At 46.9% G+C, this 19,324-nt stretch overlaps 7 protein-coding genes across 7 annotated transcripts; 2 read left to right on the top strand and 5 right to left on the bottom strand.

Annotated features, from left to right (window-relative positions):
• Window positions 1-2,409: 2,409 nt before the first annotated feature.
• H6S33_001870 (uncharacterized protein) lies at window positions 2,410-4,389 on the top strand (the record flags this gene model as incomplete). The annotated part of the gene is made up of 1 exon (XM_044833245.1): window positions 2,410-4,389. One exon carries the CDS (start codon window positions 2,410-2,412, stop codon window positions 4,387-4,389), a length of 1,980 nt encoding a protein of 659 aa, XP_044693931.1.
• A 2,833-nt stretch (window positions 4,390-7,222) lies between these two features.
• On the bottom strand, window positions 7,223-7,850 carry H6S33_001871 (uncharacterized protein; the record flags this gene model as incomplete). The annotated part of the gene is made up of 2 exons (XM_044833247.1): window positions 7,223-7,600; window positions 7,659-7,850. 2 exons carry the CDS (start codon window positions 7,848-7,850, stop codon window positions 7,223-7,225), a joined length of 570 nt encoding a protein of 189 aa, XP_044693932.1.
• A 2,902-nt stretch (window positions 7,851-10,752) lies between these two features.
• Window positions 10,753-11,623, top strand: H6S33_001872 (uncharacterized protein; the record flags this gene model as incomplete). The annotated part of the gene is made up of 6 exons (XM_044833248.1): window positions 10,753-10,755; window positions 10,893-10,946; window positions 11,248-11,283; window positions 11,354-11,360; window positions 11,404-11,416; window positions 11,515-11,623. The coding sequence occupies 6 exons, from the start codon at window positions 10,753-10,755 to the stop codon at window positions 11,621-11,623; spliced, it is 222 nt and encodes a 73-aa protein (XP_044693933.1).
• A 1,252-nt stretch (window positions 11,624-12,875) lies between these two features.
• On the bottom strand, window positions 12,876-13,430 carry H6S33_001873 (uncharacterized protein; the record flags this gene model as incomplete). Its single annotated transcript, XM_044833249.1, has 1 exon — window positions 12,876-13,430. One exon carries the CDS (start codon window positions 13,428-13,430, stop codon window positions 12,876-12,878), a length of 555 nt encoding a protein of 184 aa, XP_044693934.1.
• Window positions 13,431-14,161: 731 nt separating this feature from the next.
• On the bottom strand, window positions 14,162-14,449 carry H6S33_001874 (uncharacterized protein; the record flags this gene model as incomplete). The annotated part of the gene is made up of 1 exon (XM_044833250.1): window positions 14,162-14,449. One exon carries the CDS (start codon window positions 14,447-14,449, stop codon window positions 14,162-14,164), a length of 288 nt encoding a protein of 95 aa, XP_044693935.1.
• Window positions 14,450-15,304: 855 nt separating this feature from the next.
• H6S33_001875 (uncharacterized protein) lies at window positions 15,305-16,660 on the bottom strand (the record flags this gene model as incomplete). Its single annotated transcript, XM_044833251.1, has 1 exon — window positions 15,305-16,660. The coding sequence occupies one exon, from the start codon at window positions 16,658-16,660 to the stop codon at window positions 15,305-15,307; it is 1,356 nt and encodes a 451-aa protein (XP_044693936.1).
• A 710-nt stretch (window positions 16,661-17,370) lies between these two features.
• H6S33_001876 (uncharacterized protein) lies at window positions 17,371-18,642 on the bottom strand (the record flags this gene model as incomplete). The annotated part of the gene is made up of 3 exons (XM_044833252.1): window positions 17,371-18,046; window positions 18,171-18,304; window positions 18,370-18,642. 3 exons carry the CDS (start codon window positions 18,640-18,642, stop codon window positions 17,371-17,373), a joined length of 1,083 nt encoding a protein of 360 aa, XP_044693937.1.
• Between the last annotated feature and the right edge of the window lie 682 nt (window positions 18,643-19,324).

A 19,324-nucleotide genomic window follows, 5' to 3' on the forward strand; every position in this document is an offset into this window, starting at 1 on the left:
TACAACATCTTTATCTGTGGGAGCCCGGGTTGGGCGTTTCTTTTATTGTTTCTTTTTCACCTCCGGTTTTTGAGCTGGGTTTACTCATGATATGTTACATGAAGTGGCCCGGGGGTAGATGGTGGGTACTTGGCAAGAGGAGATGTATCTTAAGCCCGTTAAGCTTTTTGGTAGTATTCCAATTGGACTTGTCTGCTAGCTCAGATGAGAGACAGAAGATGAAGCTAGCAACATATGAGCATCTCTATAGACTACCGAGTATATTGTACTGGATTATCGCTTCCTCAATGCCAATAGTAGCGACCATGCCGTTCTCCGGCGATTTCTAAGTTAACTTGTAGTGTCCCCCATTGGTTATATTCCGCGTGCCAATAATCCAAAACAAAGAGACTATCACAGCCAGTTGCAGTCATGACCCATCCATATATTAGTACAGCAGCAAGGCACTCTGTAGCCATCAGGATTATCGTAGATCCCCAGCCTAGCTTCACATCTAGCTAGATGAGACGAGACTTCAGGTCCGGATACAGCCGTCAGGCAAATACTCCCCGAGTGTACTCTTATTCGGGCCATGATCCAGGCAGGGCTGGGGCCCCGAAGCTCACTGCGGTAGGCTGGGTGTGTGCTGACGGCGGGGGGTTGGGGTTCAATAGAAGACTGAGACGTGTGCAAACTAAATGTTAATTATCCCAACTCATCAACGAACACGGTAAAGGTTCACGATTCGAAGAGCTCCCGCCTACTAGTCATTTTTTGTGTTTTTCTTGGATTGTTCCTCTATTGTATTCCAGCGCAGTCCAATGGTCGAATCATGCGATAGGTAACGAACGTTCCGATGGTGTATCTGCTGGTCGATAGTCGGCTGTTGAAGCTGTGGCCCGGCATGCGGCGAAGGTTTTTCGGCCTGGTTCCGGGAGATAGAAAACCATTCAGCGGCGCTTGAGGATCGGTTAGTTCAGATGCAATTAATTGCCATGTTGGAAAACGACAGAAAGATGTTGGACGGCTGTAGCAGAGTCTCTAAGATAATGTCCATCGTCGGATCCGGAAGGGAGACGAGAACATGTGCGGAGAGTAGAATTATGCTGTTGTGCGCTGGGTGCTGGATCGAGTTTAATAACACGGTATGATATAGCTGCTCTATATGTACATGTATGGTTGAAGGGTACGTTACGTGTCGGGTAATGGAGTATAAGAAGCGAGGAGGCTTCCCTTTATGTAGTCTCGGTCATCAACATGGCCATATATAATCCACTGATATTTTACTTCAATTAGCACCACACCACACCACACCACACCACACCACACTTCCCAATATTCTAATCCAGGGCAGAGATGGTGTGTCTGACAACATGCAGCTTTAAGAGCCTCTGTTCTATTATATTCCAGGCCTCCCCCAAAGACGATTCTATTGCATGACTAGCGACTTGGCCCAGAGCCATGGCTCGGCAGTCGGATCTGGCTCACTCATCCGTACAATTCTCTATGCACGCGCTATCACTCGCCCGTCTTGGCACAGCACAACACCCCGTAAGGATCTTGTCTTGGCAGGGGTAACTTCTTCAAGGTCTTTCTCGACCAAGCCAGCTGAACTCACTGCTTGGGGCCTGTCAATGAGGCTGTGAATCCTGGCTGCATGGCAGACAAGACGGGCACAAGCTCTACTCTAAGCTTCAAGCGAGTGCATACATACACCCATCCCCCCCCCATCCCCTTTCATTAAGCTTAAGGGCTAACCTTGTTTTATATGCGAATAGGAGGTGTAGAAATACTCAAGTCGGGAAGGTGCGGGTGAGCATGCTTTCTAATTCTTCTTGACCCCCCACCTGTGGTTACGTATGGCTGGTAGGAAAGTAGCTGAATAGATGGCCCTGAACGATAGGATTATCCAGTGCCGAGTACTTTGCTCTCACGACTGCTCTTCAGCAAGGCGCAACGATAGCGAACTCCGCTTCTTAGTACTGGTGTTGATCTTGCGGCGCGAAAGTCCTGGTTTCTACCATGCCATGCTTAGTGAAATTACCTACTGTCTAGGGCATGATGGTAGAGTCATTCAGCAGTGAGGGGTATGTCGGCCCAAAACCCGAGAGGGTCGTAGATACATGGGTTACTATTGGTTGAGGCCTGCAAGAAAAAGGGCCGTATGCGGAAGATGTGTGGTCAGGGGAGGGGGAAGACTATACTGGGAATATATACCGAACCCAGGCGGGTGGTTTCTCTTCATGGGGATTATAAAGGCATGAACACCGGCACATCAAATCACTTACTGTCTGAGAAGTCGTATCTGTTGACGGACCATCCATGCATGGGATAATACTAATAAATCATGGTATAGAAGCCTTCATCGTCCGCTGAACTCATCATTGTACCCATCAGCTGTTGTTCACATACACATCACATGTACCTGATATGCCAATCATAAAATCCCCAAAAATCAGCATCGATGACGATCCATTTGCCGACAACTCCGCGAGCACGAGTCCCAATAGCGACTACAACGACATCCCACTCGCAAACCTCACAATACCCTCAAAGACCGGGCGTATAACAACCTTCGAGTCCCACTACCTCAAGCATTCGGGCTCCAACACCAGTCTTTCCCGCACCTGGCTTGCCTCCTCCGAGGACCTCCAGCCCGCCAGCCCGCATCCTCTAAAGTCTGTCAGCACGCCCATAGACTCCGAAGGTAATGCCCTGATCGCACCATGGGGGATTCATTGGCGAACGCCCATCTCGATGGTTGGCCTCTTTCTCGTAGGCCTCGTGGCCGCAATAGTACACCACTACTACTACAACTTCCTTCACGGCACCCCCGCGGGCTCCGCCGAGGCCCAGGAGTGGGTGAACCGGATAGGTACGGGGCTGGCATTCCTGTCGCGCTCGGCCTTGTCGGGCGTCATTGAGATCGCTCGGAAGCAGTGGGTGTGGGTGACGTTGAGGGAGAAGTCCATGTCTCTGATGGGGATAAACGCCATGTTTGGGGCCGGGACAGACCCCATGAACTTCCTTAGCGGGGAGATGATATCACGGGCAAAGTTCAACACGTTCCTGGCCATGATCATATGGTCCTTGCCTCTTGTAGCTATTTTCACGCCAACCACAATCACGGTGTTTTCCTCGGGGAAGGAGAAGGTGGGAGAGTGTGTGGTACCGTCACTATCGTTCAACTTTGGTGCCGAGCCACTGGACGGGTTGAAATGGTACAACTTGTCCAACGGTACTACCCTTGGCGATATATTCGAGGAGGTCTACCACAACCCCAGCCCCCGTGCTAGCAGTATCTTCACGACCGCTGCCTTCTCTGGACAGCCCCTGGTCGCGAGCGATACAGTTCTGGAGGAGGAATGCGGCGAGATGTGCACCTACACCATTCAATTCACCGGCCCGGCCGTAAACTGCACTCAGCAGGCATTCTGGGAGGTTGATGACCCGATTTCCAACACCACGGTCCCCCGCCAGTCTAAAGACGGCCTCAGCCCGGTCTTTAGCGCCGCCCGCGCCGAGAAGGTGTGGAACCAGCTGCTCGTTGGAAACCTGCGCACGCCAGGCGACGAAACAGAGGACTCGGACACCTGGGAGTGGCACGGATATTCGTGCGTGAACTCGATTGGGCTGTACTCGGTCACGGTCAACGTCAACGATGGCCGCATGAGGAAGCCCACGATTGACGGGGTGAAGCTTTTGTACCCAGTGACGGAGGAGCCGTCGTTCAACACCACGTACTCGCGCATCCACATCTCGAACTGGGCCCTCTTTGATACGCTGGTGGACATCCTCGCAGGCGATGTCTCGACCGGAATCAGCCATTTCAACTACTCTATGGACGGCGTCCAGTACAACAAGAGCGCGCAGGAAATGCGCATCACACAGACCAAGGTCCTTTCCACGTCCCTCGCCTCCCCAAAGAGCACAACAAACAACATGAAGACCGTCGCCGACCTCGCGCCCGCCATCGAGGCCATGGTGCAAAATATGGTGGTCTCCCTCCTCTCCGACCGCACGCTCATCTACGCCACAAACATCACAACCACATGCCGCTCAACAGAATTCCGCAACATCTACACCTACAACTGGGAGAAGCTTGTCGGCGTCTACAGCGCCGGCGTGTTTGTGGCGCTGGCCATCGGCGCGCTGGGGTTCGTGGCGCTGGCGAAGAATGGGGTTGTTAGTGACGATAGCTTCTCGACGTTCCTGCTGACGACGCGGAATCCGACGCTGGATAAGCTGGCGGCGGGCGCGTGTTTGGGCGGGGAGCCGCTGCCGAGGGAGTTGCAGAGGTTGAAGTTTAGGTTTGGGGTTGTTGGGGAGCGTGGAGAGGGGGTGGGGCATGTGGCGTTGGGGTTGGAGGAGGAGGTGGTGGACATTAGGAGGGGGGGGAGGTATTCGTGATTTGTGGATTGGGGTGGGAAAGGGGGGGGGGGGGGGGGAAGGTGTATAGACTTGGGAAGGCGTTTGTGTATAGATTTACTTTACTTATATACTAGTGTGATTAATTGTAATTTGAATGTGATGCTGAGCATCGAAACTTTTGCTGTGCACATGTGAGATTGTTTCGTAATTGTTGAAGTCTCTATCCTTCCCGCAGTGTATGCGGAAAAATTAACTTTAGTGAGGAGCAACAGCGTCGACAAGTGAGTGATGCCACAAGACACGCCAACCTGCGATCGACATGAGCACTGGTGGAGGTCGTTCTATCGAGTGATACCCCATGACTCACCAACTCTAAACCCACTACCGAACCCGCCACCTCTTCATAACCACAAATACAATCACCACCACCTAGTCCCCGCTGCAGTGGTCATGTCACGCGGCACTTCATGTGGTACTGCGTGGAAACGCTGTATTAGACCTTAAACTACAATCACTTCCAACCATCTTCGCGTCCGTCCGTCTGGCTTGTCCTGGTAATCTTCACACATGGCAGCTGAATTTACATATACACATAACTCGTCTTGGCACAGCGGTTTTCCCCCGCCAGCTCCTGTAAACTCAATATGCTGTATTTAGTAACCCTTTTTTAAACTGAGAAAGATGGCTCTTTCGCCGGCTCGATCCTTATTTCCCGTTTTTGGGGGAGCTGCTGTTGGAGCAAGTGGTGGGGGGGTTACGGTTTGGTTTGGTTTGGGGTTTTGGTCGATGGTTGGGCTGGGTTTGTTTCTTATTGAGAATTGTATGCCGAAACGGTGGGAGGCTGTTAGTCTTCTTTGAAGTTTGAACCGCATGTATTTGTTTGGCAGACTCGAAATCATCTATAAAGCAACAATACCACGAAACATCGGGGGTCAACACCTGTAAGGAGGAAAAAAAAGAGAAGCTTCCCCGACTCGTCTAATCATGATCATATTCTTTAAATCGCATATTGCATACTCGGTACAAAAGCGCCCTCAGAACGTAGACCAACCACTACTATATAGACCAACCAATGGCATGACATAAAAACACAGAAACGAACAACTGATTAAAAGACGGAAAGAGCAGCTACTCTACCGAGATCAATATCTACGTAAATAGTACCAATTATACCTAGCCAGTACATGTATCTATGTAACCGATCGAGCAGGTAGCGCGCGCGCGGTCATGGGTTATCACTCGATATCTATACATCCTGTGTTTTGGTGCATTTTATTAGGCTGCTGCGCATTTAGTGAGTGTTTATTCTTATTTGAAGTTGTAGGTCTTTATTCCCCGACCCCAGATCGATTCATAGGAAAATGCATTTAGTGAACGCTCGAATGCGGTGATGGGAGGCCTAGGACTTATATTTCGAGTTCCTTTGCAGGAAATAACCGGGCGCCCACCTGGAGCGGATGGACCACCATAGCTATAGAAAGATCGATATCGAGCCCGTATTAGAGATTCCCTAAGATGATACACGCATGGAGAATTACCTCCAGGTATAATATCAATACCTCGTTCGTTTTCCTCGTAAGCTAGCGTTTAGCTGAGGCTTTACAGACACATGTCGTGGCGTGGTGGGGGGCCTGAATCATATTTTCCCAGAGAGAGTGGAGTCATTCCGGGAATGTTGGCACTTATAGCTGGAAGAGTATGTATGTATTAAGCTTATGATACTCGTGCACGTACATATACGTGCTGCTCGACATTTTACATATCTAACGGCATCATACATGTATTCATGTCCACTAGCTAGTGTGATCCCCTTTCTAAGGCGGCAGCTGGTAGATATCTGATACATACCTTCTTGAGTACACACTTACTCCGCTACCCTTTGTTTGTACTCCACCCTATTGGCACTCCGGCAGAAGACAGGTGAGACAAGTCTATATTTGATAATCAGTAACCCTAACCCTATAATAAACCTAACCCTGCTTATATGCACGATAAAAACTCGGATGGTTCTGTCATGATGCATCCCATTCAAGTAGTTTGCACCCGATGGCGTCTGGTCTGCTCTCGTGGGCATGCGTGCTTACAGTATAAACTTCTGCGCCTCGTATTCTCATGAGCTGGATCGATATACCCGCAATGGATGTGTGACATGGAGGCGGATTTGATTAGTAAACAGCGTTCGGATGGTGATGTCAGAAATTTTGAAAGTGATGCCACTGCCTACTAATGTATCTAAATAGTAGTTAGCGAAGACTTCAGTTTTCTATAAATTAAAACGTGGTGCGGATTAATGGGCTTTGAGCTGAGGCTATGAACTCTAAGTCAAAATGGAAAGCGAGATAGGTGATGGAGTTGTCAGTGTTCGTGAGAATAGAATAAACAAATTCAAAACACAGAGGTTATGCTATACTAGCAGTGTTATATCACATTAGTTGGTTGTCGTCGAAAATGCCTATTCGGGTTTTGTAGTTCGTTACTCCATTAGGCTACTGCTAGAGCATTTCCCTCGATTCCCTCACTTTGGTCATTGCAAGCCAATGTTCAAGAACTCGCTCACACTCGCACTCTGGAGAATCAAGTTCAGGTTTTAATCTAAGTATAAATTGCAAAAAATTAAGTACTAATAGAGCGCCTCCTGAGCCGTAAAAAACTCAACCCAATCCTCAGCTACACTAATAATATTGCTCGCGCTACCGCCCACCCAACACCCCCCTAATATATAACCCATCCATAAAAGTCCAAAAAATCAAAAAAAAAGACAAAAGAGAACTAGAGCAATGTAATGGAAGAGAACTAAATCCTTCCAGAAGAAGAAGAAAAAAGCACAACCAGAACTAACTAAAAACCCCAGCCAAAAGCTAGCTGTAGCGACTTAAACAACTTGAATCCCAAGTCCACTGCTCATGGGCCAGCCGGCCCAGTCCTCATCACCCTGGGGCACAACTTCGTATCCAAGAGTAGTTGCGGACTCAGGGCAGGGGAATTTAGGTGGCGGGATGGCATCCCAAGTGGCCGACGAACCATCTGGAGCAATAGTGAAAATACCGTAATGGATGTTACGGTAAGGGCGGGAGGTGAAAGTGTTAGCGGCACTGATGGGGCCACCGACGCTAAAGAGCTGGACTTTGCGGGTGCCTCCAGCATAGAAGCCGTTACCGAGGACAAATTGACACGTTTTGCCTTTAAGGCCGCCTGGCAACGAGTAGCTGAGGAGGGTGTTTGTATCATATTGCACGCCTTGGTAGGTCCACTGTTGGCAAGTTTGTTAGCATTCTGTTTGTATCATATGTAAATATGGGGGGACATACTCTGCTGATTGAGACCCAGTCGCTGGTGTACCCATAGCTCGGGCTCCAAATAACGGTCGCCGGGCTGTTGGGGTAGTAAACTGCCTGTTGGCGGGCCTCGAGCTGGACATCTGCCTCTGCCTCTGCGACAGGAACGGAAGCGACCAAGCCATTGAAGAGGGCGAGAGCAGCGGCGATGATGGTGAACTTCATTTTGAAAGATTTGAAGATGAGGATCCGAAACTAGGAAGTTTTCTTGTCTGGTTGAGAGAGAAGTAGTAGACTGAAGCTGTAGTAGTCTTGCTGTTGGATGTCCGAGTGGATGAGGAAGGGAAAGAGGTAATTGAGGGTGGGATATCGAGGGGTATTTATCGTGATATTGAACTTAGAATTTTGGAGTCTCTTTCCAGCTGCGGCTGATATGATCGAATGCTGCTTTTTCGAAATCACGATCATTGACCTCTTCTGACCTCTACACTGCCCCGGCATGTTCTTTGAGAAGTGCAACTAACTTTTCGTCTGAAAACAGTAAGCCAGAGTGCAACTCATAGCTGCATGTATGTCTCAAGCCAACCTCAAAAGCCATCTATACCAATAATAATCACAGAAGCGCCTGAGAACCTTTCAGTGTCTAGGGACTACATGTCGGTACCAATGTACAGTTGTACCGTTCTCTTTCGTATCTCGGGTTCGTTTCCATCTCGTAAATTTTCCGGATTTGAGTATTTCGTACTCCAGAATCCATATCGTGTTACTTACTGGGATCTCACCACATGTGTCTCCTTCTAATTTTAATGTGTTGATCCTAGTATATACCACATATCAAAGTATGCACTCGCCTCAGGTATTGCTTCCTACCCCTCGTGAGTATCTGCAGACTAATGATGCAACATCGGATATCCAGCACGTTCATCTACGCGAAATACCGCACACAACCTACTCTGTATCTGCCTACCAACAGCCAATTCTTACAGCCCCAGACTAGTTACAGAGGCTGATAAGAGCCTTAGCCTAGCCTGCTCTCGTCAGAGTTCAAAGTGCGATCCCAATGCCAAAAAACCTAAATATTACTATAATTTCTTTTCTTCTTCTACAGTATGTAGGGCTATGCAAGACATCGGGTGCTGGAGCCAATAAACGCACTGACCATGCGTCCCTACCAAACCAACCATGGAGTGCAGCTTTAAATTCGCTTCCGACGGAAATTTTCACCACAGGTCTGGGAGGGCATGTATGTATGGTACTTATTTTAGGTGCTGTACAGCGTGTGGTAAAATTATTGTAGAAGTATGGGAAGAGTCCTATTGGCCGAGTCAGCCACTTAAACCCTGTTTTTACACCCCGGTTTCTACCTCTCGCTGTATGGTGCTTACCCGAAGTGATGGGCTGAGGTTGCACGATGTGACAAAGAACCAAAGAGGTTTTTGGTGTTTTGGTACAGGTGGTGAGGTAGTACAAAGGTGGTGGTTCTTTGTGTAAGCATTTTTGGTGGGGGCTTATATGATAGGGTATTTTTGGGTAAGACACTAGTTGGCGTTGGCTGCAGGAATACGATAGCCGGCCGCCAACAGCATAACGTGATTCTCACAAGGTAATCGTATGTAGTCAGTGTTGAGTACCTACCCGAATGGAGGAAGGTTTTGGAGTATTATCATTCGTCCCGAATAATTTCTCCCACGTATATGAGTAAGATGTTTCCATACCACTGGATTCCGTATGTACAATAAATGATGATGTTTGGAGGATCTGGAAGCTGCCGATGTTGTCAGATCTAGAATATGAAGATCGAAAATCTTTCTTAATTAGGTAGAAAACTCTATCAGCGGTAGCAATGACCAATAAATTGCTCCTCCAGGTGCTTCTTTGGTCAAGTGGTTGACTCAATGCTTCAATTGCAAGCGCAGCAAACAAAGTGCAATAGTAAGTGCAACAAAGATCTATTTCGGGATAAAGCTGATCACCATAAGGCTGGTGAGAAGAAGCGTTACTTCCAGCATGCGCACAGATTAATGGAGACTTTTAGCGGTAGCTAGTATCCATTCTACACGTTGTTGCAGTACGGTGGAATAATTTCCATTCACTTGCTAGCTGATAGCTATCATGATCATACATACAGTAGAGCCACTCGCGTCAGCCCAGATTATACCCCGCCTTGAAAAACGTCGATGAAAATCGAACTTACATATGATACCGATCTAGTAATTCCTAAGAAAAACTGCTAACCTTCCCACATATCTATTCCGTCGTGAACTTTCAGCCGTACCGGCTTACCGCCAAAGCTGAGAGGCTTTGACAACGCTTGAACCTCTTAGGGCACAAAGATTAGTTCATAGGGCAGAAAAGCTAAAGAATACAACCGCTACAGTAAGAGTAAATTTAAAGTGCAAAATACGGCACAACAATTGGCGTGATTCTGGATCAATAAGTTACTTGCAGAGCAAGCATAGATTAGGCGGTCTTTGTACCGTGTAATACTTCCTGCGCAGTCAATAAAAACAAGCATCGAGCATATGCAATGCTGTTGGTCTAAAACGGCTTAATACTGCGTGCTAGTTACTGGTGGATCTGACATCACTGAATTGCACTTTTCTGCATGTCTGAGTTTGTTGCAGTAGGGCGTAGGGCTCATGTGATGATTGCCGTAGGACATGCGTGGTGGTGGGTTGGGGGCGGACGCGAGGGTCCAAAAGTGTATTCCTTGAGTTACAGTTCAGGGTGCTTTCTGCATTGCCCTTCCTTCCCTCTTCCTAAAGTTCACTTCGCACCTCTACTCTCATAGCCCATCGATCATAATAATTCATGAGCCATCAATGTAGGCACAGTACTGATAGGTAGTTAATCACGACCACGAGGTCGACTTAATCACTTGTTAAAGCAGAACTCGGAAGAAACAAACCACTCATATTCTATTTTAGCAAACCCCGATTACTGCCTAGAAAAAGTTGTTTTTCGGGTGGAAAATATTTCAACTTGCTTGATCTTGATTACTTGAAGTTGTAGCTTCATCTGATCAGATCTCGCTATTCAAAAATAGATAATAACCACATATGAGGTAACACAGACAAGAACTTCCAAGGAAACCTGACCCTGGCGACATATTGAATACGAATGAACGATGGTATCAACACAAAAAATTCGTTCAATATATCCGCTTTCGGAATCGGAAGAGACAGCACATATCGGCACTGTGCTTCAGAACTCAAGCCAACTACTCACAAGTTATTTCTAGAACAGGTTCATGTTCATTGACACGAGCCTCTTTCTGTTTTTCTTACATCCTACGACATCGGTACATTCGATTCTCAACAGGTACGTTTATTTTAGGTTCATGTATCATACAAACAGGTTCCCCGAATCCCCACTCTCTTCTCTCTCGTCTTCTACCTTCAAAATCATCCAATTCCCGAGTGTCACGAAGCTAGCTGGGAAAGGCCTATACCCTCAATCGAACTATTTCACCCAGAAATAACATCTACCTAATCAGGTCTATCCAAATTTTGTGCTCCCTTTTATATGCGTGTACTACGTTTTGAGCGGAACATCAGCATCAATCCTAGCTATCATGATGAACGAATGCTGATGAAACACAACGTCGACTGAGTGACTATAGCTAGAGCAGAAATTGTTGGCGAATACGGGAATGATGGTAAGTCTGGTTGTCCGAAGATCGATCTAGATTGTTTCTCTGAATTCTGAATATAGCTCCGATCTGGCAGTTGGATGGTCATCATTTGAAGGATTGATATATCGATAGTGTCATGCGTAGATGCGTCTCAAAGGTTTATTCCTTCCTATCCTTTCCCACGTGCTTCGAACACATCTTTCCAGCTCTCATCATCCGATTTCAAAGCTCAAAGTCTATTCTAACAACTTCCAGTGCAGCTGAAGGAAACACCGATCTAAACATCACCCCGGCCACGTCTAGGTTTATTCGCAAAATAGATTCTAATTCAATACTTCCTGATCTATTCGATGATCATACTTGATCCTATGGAGCTCTTAATAGATCAAACCTCGATGAACAGCAAACTACACCGCACTCTGGGTTATGCGTGCTCATATGGTCGTGCTTGGAGACGAACACTACGGGAGACAGCTCAAACTTTTATAGAATATACGTGGCAACATGATGAAGCTCTCTGTAGTTAAATTTAGTTGAGTCAATCGCAGCAAGCTCTTTTCGACTTATGAGATTTGGTACTTGTCTGTATTTTACGCCTGTACATTGTAGCCATCACTATGGTTTATGAGAACGATCCCGAATGGCGTCAAAAAGTTTAACCACCAGCTAATTAGCTGTCCATGATATATGTCTTCCGCATGCACCTAGCTAGCTGGCTGGCTTTAAGTAAATCGATTGATGTGCAAAAAAAGAATCGCCACCAGAACTGCAAACTGCAATCAGAATCTCAAGGTTCTCTCACGTGGGACCGGCATTGTAAAGTGCAGTCAGGTATTGGAGTTCAACGATTGCATAAGTGTTTCGTTTATATGTGCAGATCTGGCCAGTGAGATTATGCAAGATGGAGATCATGGCGAGTCCAGGGATAAAGAAAAGCTACCAGGGTGGTTAGGGTTTCAAGGATTGTTTAGTCCTCAGGGTTGGGGTTTGTTAGATCATGCTGGTGCGGGTCATAATATCTCACTCGGAATATGGTTTTCTTTGGACGAGTGAGGCATGATGATAAGCAATCGCGATCTTGTAGATCAAGAAGTCTTTAGACCAATATTAGTACTCTCGGTGAAACAATATACTCACATGTCGCCTCTTCAGTTAGATGAGCGAGTTGTAAAACATATAGAACCAGTGGTTCTAATACCTTAATATCATTACAAATACACAACCAAATGAGCCTTACCATTTGGAATACACTAAGAAAACTTCCCCAAGCTGGTTTCCGATTATTCTGGAACGATCATAAGACATGTGTAGGATTTTAATAAGCATTCAAAAGATGTAATGCATTCTCATAATCTCTTAATAATAATACAACCTCCCTGCATTTCCGATACGGTTCATAAAGTAAGGCCTGTGTATTGTGGCCCGCCGCCGGTACATCAATTTTGGCAAAGCAAGTACTTATTCAAAAAAGGAGTGATAAACAGGGTATACACGCAAGTGCAAACCCTCCCAAAACGCCAAACAACTTAGTAGGGAGTGCCAAAATTCCAAAACCAAGAGTAACGCCACCCCCCCAAAAGGGTTCAATCCTAATAAACCAAGCCAATCATCAAACCTCAAACCCCCAAAATCTTACCCCATCCTCTTCTCTTCCCCTCTTTATACCTCCTACTAAACTCCTCCCACTTCCTCTCCCTCTCATTCCAATCCTCCATCTGGCTCGCCAAATGATCCCAACTCTTCGCCTCCTCCTCCTCCAAGACCGTATCGGCGTCCGTCTCCGTTTCCTTCGCACCATCCTCTTCGGCCGTCGAGACCACCGACACCTCCGAAACACCTGACCCTCGCCGGCCGTCATCATCCCTCATACGACTCAACACCCTCGCCGCGTCCTCAACCTCCTTTGCGGCCTCGTCACGCTGCGCCCTTCGTGCGGCAACGTTTGCATATGCACGGTTCTGATGCCCTGACCCAGTCAGGGAGGGCCATGAGGTGACATTGTAGTTTGCTGAGAGAAGTGAGGTGTAGTTTTGTGACTGGGCCTGGCGCGGGGAGGGGAGTGCTGTGTAGGTTGGGACGAGGGTAGAGGTGGAGTGGTACGATGGCGCAGCGGAATATATCGAGAGCTGGTCGTCGCGCTGGGGGTCTTCATAATAGGTAGGTGGGTTCATCTTTTTTTTTTTTTTTTTTGAGGTTTAGAGGTTTCTTTGGTATTTATTCTTAAGAGTACTCGAGTAGGAAGTTTAACTGTGAAGTAGAGAAACGGATTCACGGCGTTGAAGCACTTTACGCGTGGGGGGCGGGGTAATGATGGGGTGACGCGAATAGTGGCGTGTGATAAAGAGAGCGAGGTCTGGCCTGTGACCTGCATGTGCTGCCTAATCACAGTATGAGTAGTACTATCATGTGCGGATATAGAGGACTCGTTGCATCGGAGGTTAATTTGACACGTGCACTCTAGATCTATTTTTCGTAGTACCTAACATATCTGCGGTGCGGGCTAGAATGATGTATGTATGTAATATGTGTGGTCTTCCAAAACCCTTGACCACATAGCTGTTTGGTAAGGTTGTCGATGTATGTACATAGTCGGGATGAATGAAGCGTGGTCGATGATTTTTCTTGGACTTATGCATGGAATATCACTCGGGGATTCTATTCGGAAAATTACATTTTGTACAATTGTTCGAACGATAAATATTCAAACAGGCTCCTAACAAAGTAGCAGCCAACATTTCAGCTCCACGGTACCTCCTTACTTCTTACAGTGATACTCGCCTTATAAGAATATATTCAATACAGATTTTCGGTTCCGATCGACCGTATCCTTATATCGAGAGGCGACTAGAATTCTTTCCTCTGAACTAAGCCGCAGTCTTTCCCACCGCTCTTCTGGCAACACTCAGCGCTTTTCACCCACTGCCGCAGATCTAGAGGTTTTTTTGTCACCGTCAATGGCTCTCATGGTATGAAGAGCGGTTTCAACAACCATAGACTGAGCGCATTGAATCTCGGCTCCGGGGTCGTCTTTGGTTTCGTCGAGCTTCGATGTACTGGTGCGGTCGGGCTTCGAGCCGATGCCGTCCAGTTTCGAGTCGAGCTTATTAAAAGCATGGTTTCGACCAGCACGTGCCTCACATGTACAGATCACAGCACCAGAGACGAGAACAGTGGCAACGAGAGTAGCCATGACACCTTCATGACGGAGACGCAATCCTAATAGCGACAAAGTATTTTGTCAGCAAACTACGATAACGTACTTCGAAAACTGATAGCCGTTCCTTGTCTGTCCGTTGGCCGTGTCGTGTACTACCGTGATGATATCGTGTCTCAGTATTTAACGTTTAGGATCAGAGGTTCAGGTGTTCAGGATCTCACGATCTTTCATCTTGGTGTTGTGTTCCAGTGTTCTCGCGGAGGAGAAGGGTTGTAGGTTTTTGGACAGAATTTTTCGTCTGTCGATTTATAAGGATAGCAATCGGTGGTCCCGAAATTCCTTTTTACCCGTACCTTCTTAATTACTTCTTATCATAGCAGTCCAAGGTCATTTTGCGGCCCGGGATAACTAATTTAAGCCGAACTTAGCCCTACCCCAGGCACAATTTCCTTTATTCAGTACATTGTCCAAGTTTTTCTTTTATATCATACGAAACATTTTCACACCTCATCTCCTCTTCACCCCCCACAGCTCAAGTAGTGCGTGACTTCGCCAACGTAAACGTACCTCCCAGGAAGGCGATTTTTTTTTACCACTTCCACCTTCCACTGCACAAACGTTTAATCAATAATACTAGTAGGTCGCTAATCGCATGGTAATCTGATACCGAAATGCGCGTAAAAGAAATATACAAAAAAATAAAAAAATAAAAAAATAAAGACACTACCTCATGTAAATCTGCCCAGTCATGTGTATATACAGCTTAAATAACAATATGAACAGTGCCACCATAAAGTTGATAGGAGGTAGATTGACTGATCCAAGCCAACCAACAGCACCCCGTCGAGGAAATAGGTAGCCATGCCAATCGATGACACTACAGAAATCCTATTCAGCACATGTCCCTCCCAATAATCTTATAACTTCTTTGTGTTCTTCTCGTATCGCGATAGTGAGTGGTGTATCTCCAGAATCATCTGAGAGAGAGGTATCGGCACCACGATCTACCAGGAGTTTGACAGCCTCGAGGGCTCCTTTGCTTGCAGCGTAGTGAAGAGCAGTTGACCCATCTATCGCAGCAGAAGATATATCGATGCCATGTTCAAGCAGAAACTTCACCATAGCTTCCGAGTTCTCCTTTAGGCCAATGGCGAACCAAAGAACTGTCCTTCCAAGATTTTCTTTGGCTGAGATATCGGCGTTGTTAGAAAGAAGGAACTTGAGCATAGCCTCACTTCCTGTATAGATAGCATTCCAAAGTACAGTCTGTCCGGTGTTATCCCTGGCTGAGATATGAGCACCGTTGTAGAGGAGCAGTTCGGCAATATTCGTCCTGCCTGATAAAACGGCGTCACTAAGTGCAGTGTTTCCCTCGTTATCCGCGGCCAAGACATCGACGCCGTAAGAAATTAGAAGATCCACTACGACCTCACTTCCTAAATAAGCGGCGTCCATAAGTGGCGTCTCCCCATTATTATCTGTGACTGAAACATCGATAGATTCGAATTCATTGAGTAGTTGTAGGAGTAAATCCTCATTCTCTACCAAAACAGCTGGCCAAAGTACAGTTCTTCCATCAAGATCTTTGGCTGAGAGATCGATATCGTGGGAAAGCAGGAGGGTGACCATATTCTCCTGTTCCGCCAAAAGAGAATCCCAAAGTACAGTCTTTCCTTCGTTGTTCTTGGCTGAGATATCGGCACCGCAATTGAGGAGGACATAGAACCCAAGCTCATGATTCGACATGACCACATTCGAAAGTACACCGTTTCCATCCTTATCTTTGGCTGAGATATCAGCGCCGTGCTCGAGAAGAAGACTGACAATCTCAGGGCAATTTAAAATGGTCATAGCAGCTTCGAAAAGTACAGTTCGTTCTTCGTTGTCTGTGGCTGAGACGTCCGCCCCATATTCGAGCAGGAGTTTGATAATATCGACTTGTTCCGACCGAACAGCTGCCCAAAGCACAGTTTCCCCCTCGTTATTTTTGACAGATAAATCAGCGCCGTGTTCGAGTAGCAGTCTGACTATATCTTCCTTTTTAGACAAAATAGCCGCCCAAAGTGCAGTCTTTCCGTCATCGTTGGCAGCCCCTTGCTCAATCTGTGTCTCCACAAGTCCATGGTTCCCGTTTGCTGCCGCTTCAATGATTGGCGTATGTCTGTCAGAGTCCCCGGATGAGAGGTGACATTCCTCCGCTTGGGTGTCGAGGAGAGGTTTGGTCATCAAATCCTCATATTCCATTGATGGTGTATGGTAGGTGTTAGTGGTTCGCTACGGTTTATCGAGGCCTAGCAGGTGGTGGTCAGATGCTTGGCAATAGAAAGATTGTTGGTTACTACTGTTGCTAGTTCTAGTGTTGAATATTTGAGACTGGTTGGAAAAGAGTCGAGATATATAAATCAATTCTTGGGTTGTTGGGTTAATATGCTCCGCCTCGCGGGGGGTTACAGGGCCAGGATGGGGATTGCGCCTTGATTGAGGCTGGGCACATGTATTTACTCTAGGATCGAGATTTTCAAGTTTAGCCATCCCCCCGTACTTATGGAGAGTATGGATTATAATAACCATGGAGGCTAATATTAAAGTCATTTAAGCTTGACACGTTAGATTTCGTTTTCATAGAGTACGTCATTATATCATAGATCTATTTGCTTGAACACGTACCCGTACCAACACTTAAATACATGTAGGTATATTAAGTACTTACGACGTACATACAAGTATGTAGTAAGAAACACTTGCACATACATGTAGGTAACCACACATTCGTATCAAAAGCAAGAAACAGAACAGAAAGCTTATGCTTATAATTGCTCTCCCCAAAAAGCAAAAATCCAGAGTCTTAGATTACACGCTATAAAGAAATAAGGAAAGAGGCTTGGAAGAAAAGAAAGAAAGGTGAACGTCCGTTGACGAACCAAATCGCATAATGCGCCCCGTAGCATACATCTTCAGGTATAACTGATATCATCATCTGCTTCTCCCGCTTCATCGCCTTCATCGACTTCATCACAATCGCCGGATGATGCTTCATCCATGGGTATATTCACGTCTCCTTGGCCATTTCCCACGCCGGGCGTAGCACCACTACTCCCACCAGCCACAGCTCCATCCCTTGAGCTCCACATGCGGTCTAACTCAGTAGTTAGTTGTACCTCCTCAGCTCTTCCGTACAACTCCCTTGACATGGCCGCTCTCTCTTCCCACTTCTTTGCCCTCTCCTCTAAGCTTTTCCCCGTCTCCCATAATTCGGCATATGCGGTTAGCCTCTCGATCTCATGTCCTTTGCGTGCGAATTCACGCCCAAGCTCTTGCAATGCGAGGCGTTTCTTCTCGTTATCGTCGAGAGGCTGCCATCTCGTCCACTCTTCGTTCAAACGAGGTGACCACGTACTTAGTGGAGAGTTACGGAAAAGCGTATATAATGCCGTGTATTCATGGATATCAGGATGCACTACATTCCAGGTTCCGGTGTGGTAAAGAGGGACGGGGGTAAATAGTGTTGGTGGTGCGGGGAGAAAGTGATACGCTAGCGTTGCGAAATTGAGAATTTGGTGGGGACTCGTGGGGGTCAGTTCTGATCCGGGGGTGAAGTGGGGCAACGAGGGCAAGGAGGCCGAAGCTTTTCTGAAAGGCTGTTAGCATACTCCGAACTCTGTGGCGCTAGATAAACAGTGGGGAGAAAGCTGAGTAATCCTAGTGTGGAGTATGGGTGATATTCTATGATTGGTAGGGTCCTACGGAGGCTTACATCTCCTCCACTTCTTTAGCAAGCTCCTTGAATACCATGCTTCTAGCCATATCCGCAATCCTTTTCACCCTCTTCTTCTCTACCTGCTGCTCCTGATGTCTTTCATAGTTCCTCCGGTTCTGCAGACTCTTCTTCTACATGACCCCGAACCGTCAGCGCGCTCTTGAAACGCACCGAGTCAACCGCACCCGATACCCACCTCCTTGGGATCCATATGCTTCATTCCTCGCAGCCGTCGAACGTCGTGGCGTAGATTTCTCATCTGGGAGATCGCCTCCTCTGTGTGCTTATCATCTGGCCTGGCTGGGCTGACTGCATATACCCACTGATCATAGTGACGCCCCAGCCCACTCTTGGTAAACACCGCACCACACCATACGCAGGAACAGTTTTTTGGAGGCGGTGCTCGGATGCGACGTTTTGGGGCCTGAATAGATGGGGAGGCCGTTGAAGGTTCTGGAGGGTGGGACATGGATTGTGTGCAAGCTGTTACATTAAAGATAGTTTAAAGCTATGGAACATAAGCTATGGTACGTGGTAGTGGTGTTGTGAGAAGGGTTTTTTGTAGTTTGCACACGAAAGCAAGAAGCGGAGGAAAGATGGCGTTAGGTTAAGGGTTGTTACACCAGGTTCCCGAAGCCGCAAAGCTTGGCGAACGTAGGGGAAAGATCGACAGCGGGTTTAAGCGAAAGGGTGGACTTTGTGTCAGAAGATATATATAGGCAGTACATCTGTCCCTTCTTAATTGGGCTGATTTAAAGCTTAAGTGAAACCTACGGTATCATGTATCTACATACTCTGATTGTGTGGCCTAGTTTGACAGCCAATCACTCGGTGCCTCGAATTGACCTCAACACGCGGTAGAAAAGCGACTTGCGTACATGTAGATTTTGCTATAATGATCAAACCCTAGCCCGTGGAGAGCACTGTCAAAAAGAGAAAATCCCAGTAAACCAAACGCGCGTATTTTGAAAAAAAGTGTAATAATTATACAGAACGAAGATCCATCCTCCCGCAAAAGGATTATCAACATACATGTATGTCGCTATAATCATATTCTACAAACGAAGTTAACATATTTAATCCATTCCCGGTTCTCTCCAATTGAAGATCTATTAGTTTCATTCCATTTTGAGTTGATAGAAACCAAAAGA

The sequence above is a fragment of the Morchella sextelata genome (genome assembly GCF_020137385.1).
Source record: "Morchella sextelata strain SCLS chromosome Unknown scls_11, whole genome shotgun sequence".
Taxonomy (NCBI): Eukaryota; Fungi; Ascomycota; class Pezizomycetes; order Pezizales; family Morchellaceae; genus Morchella; species Morchella sextelata.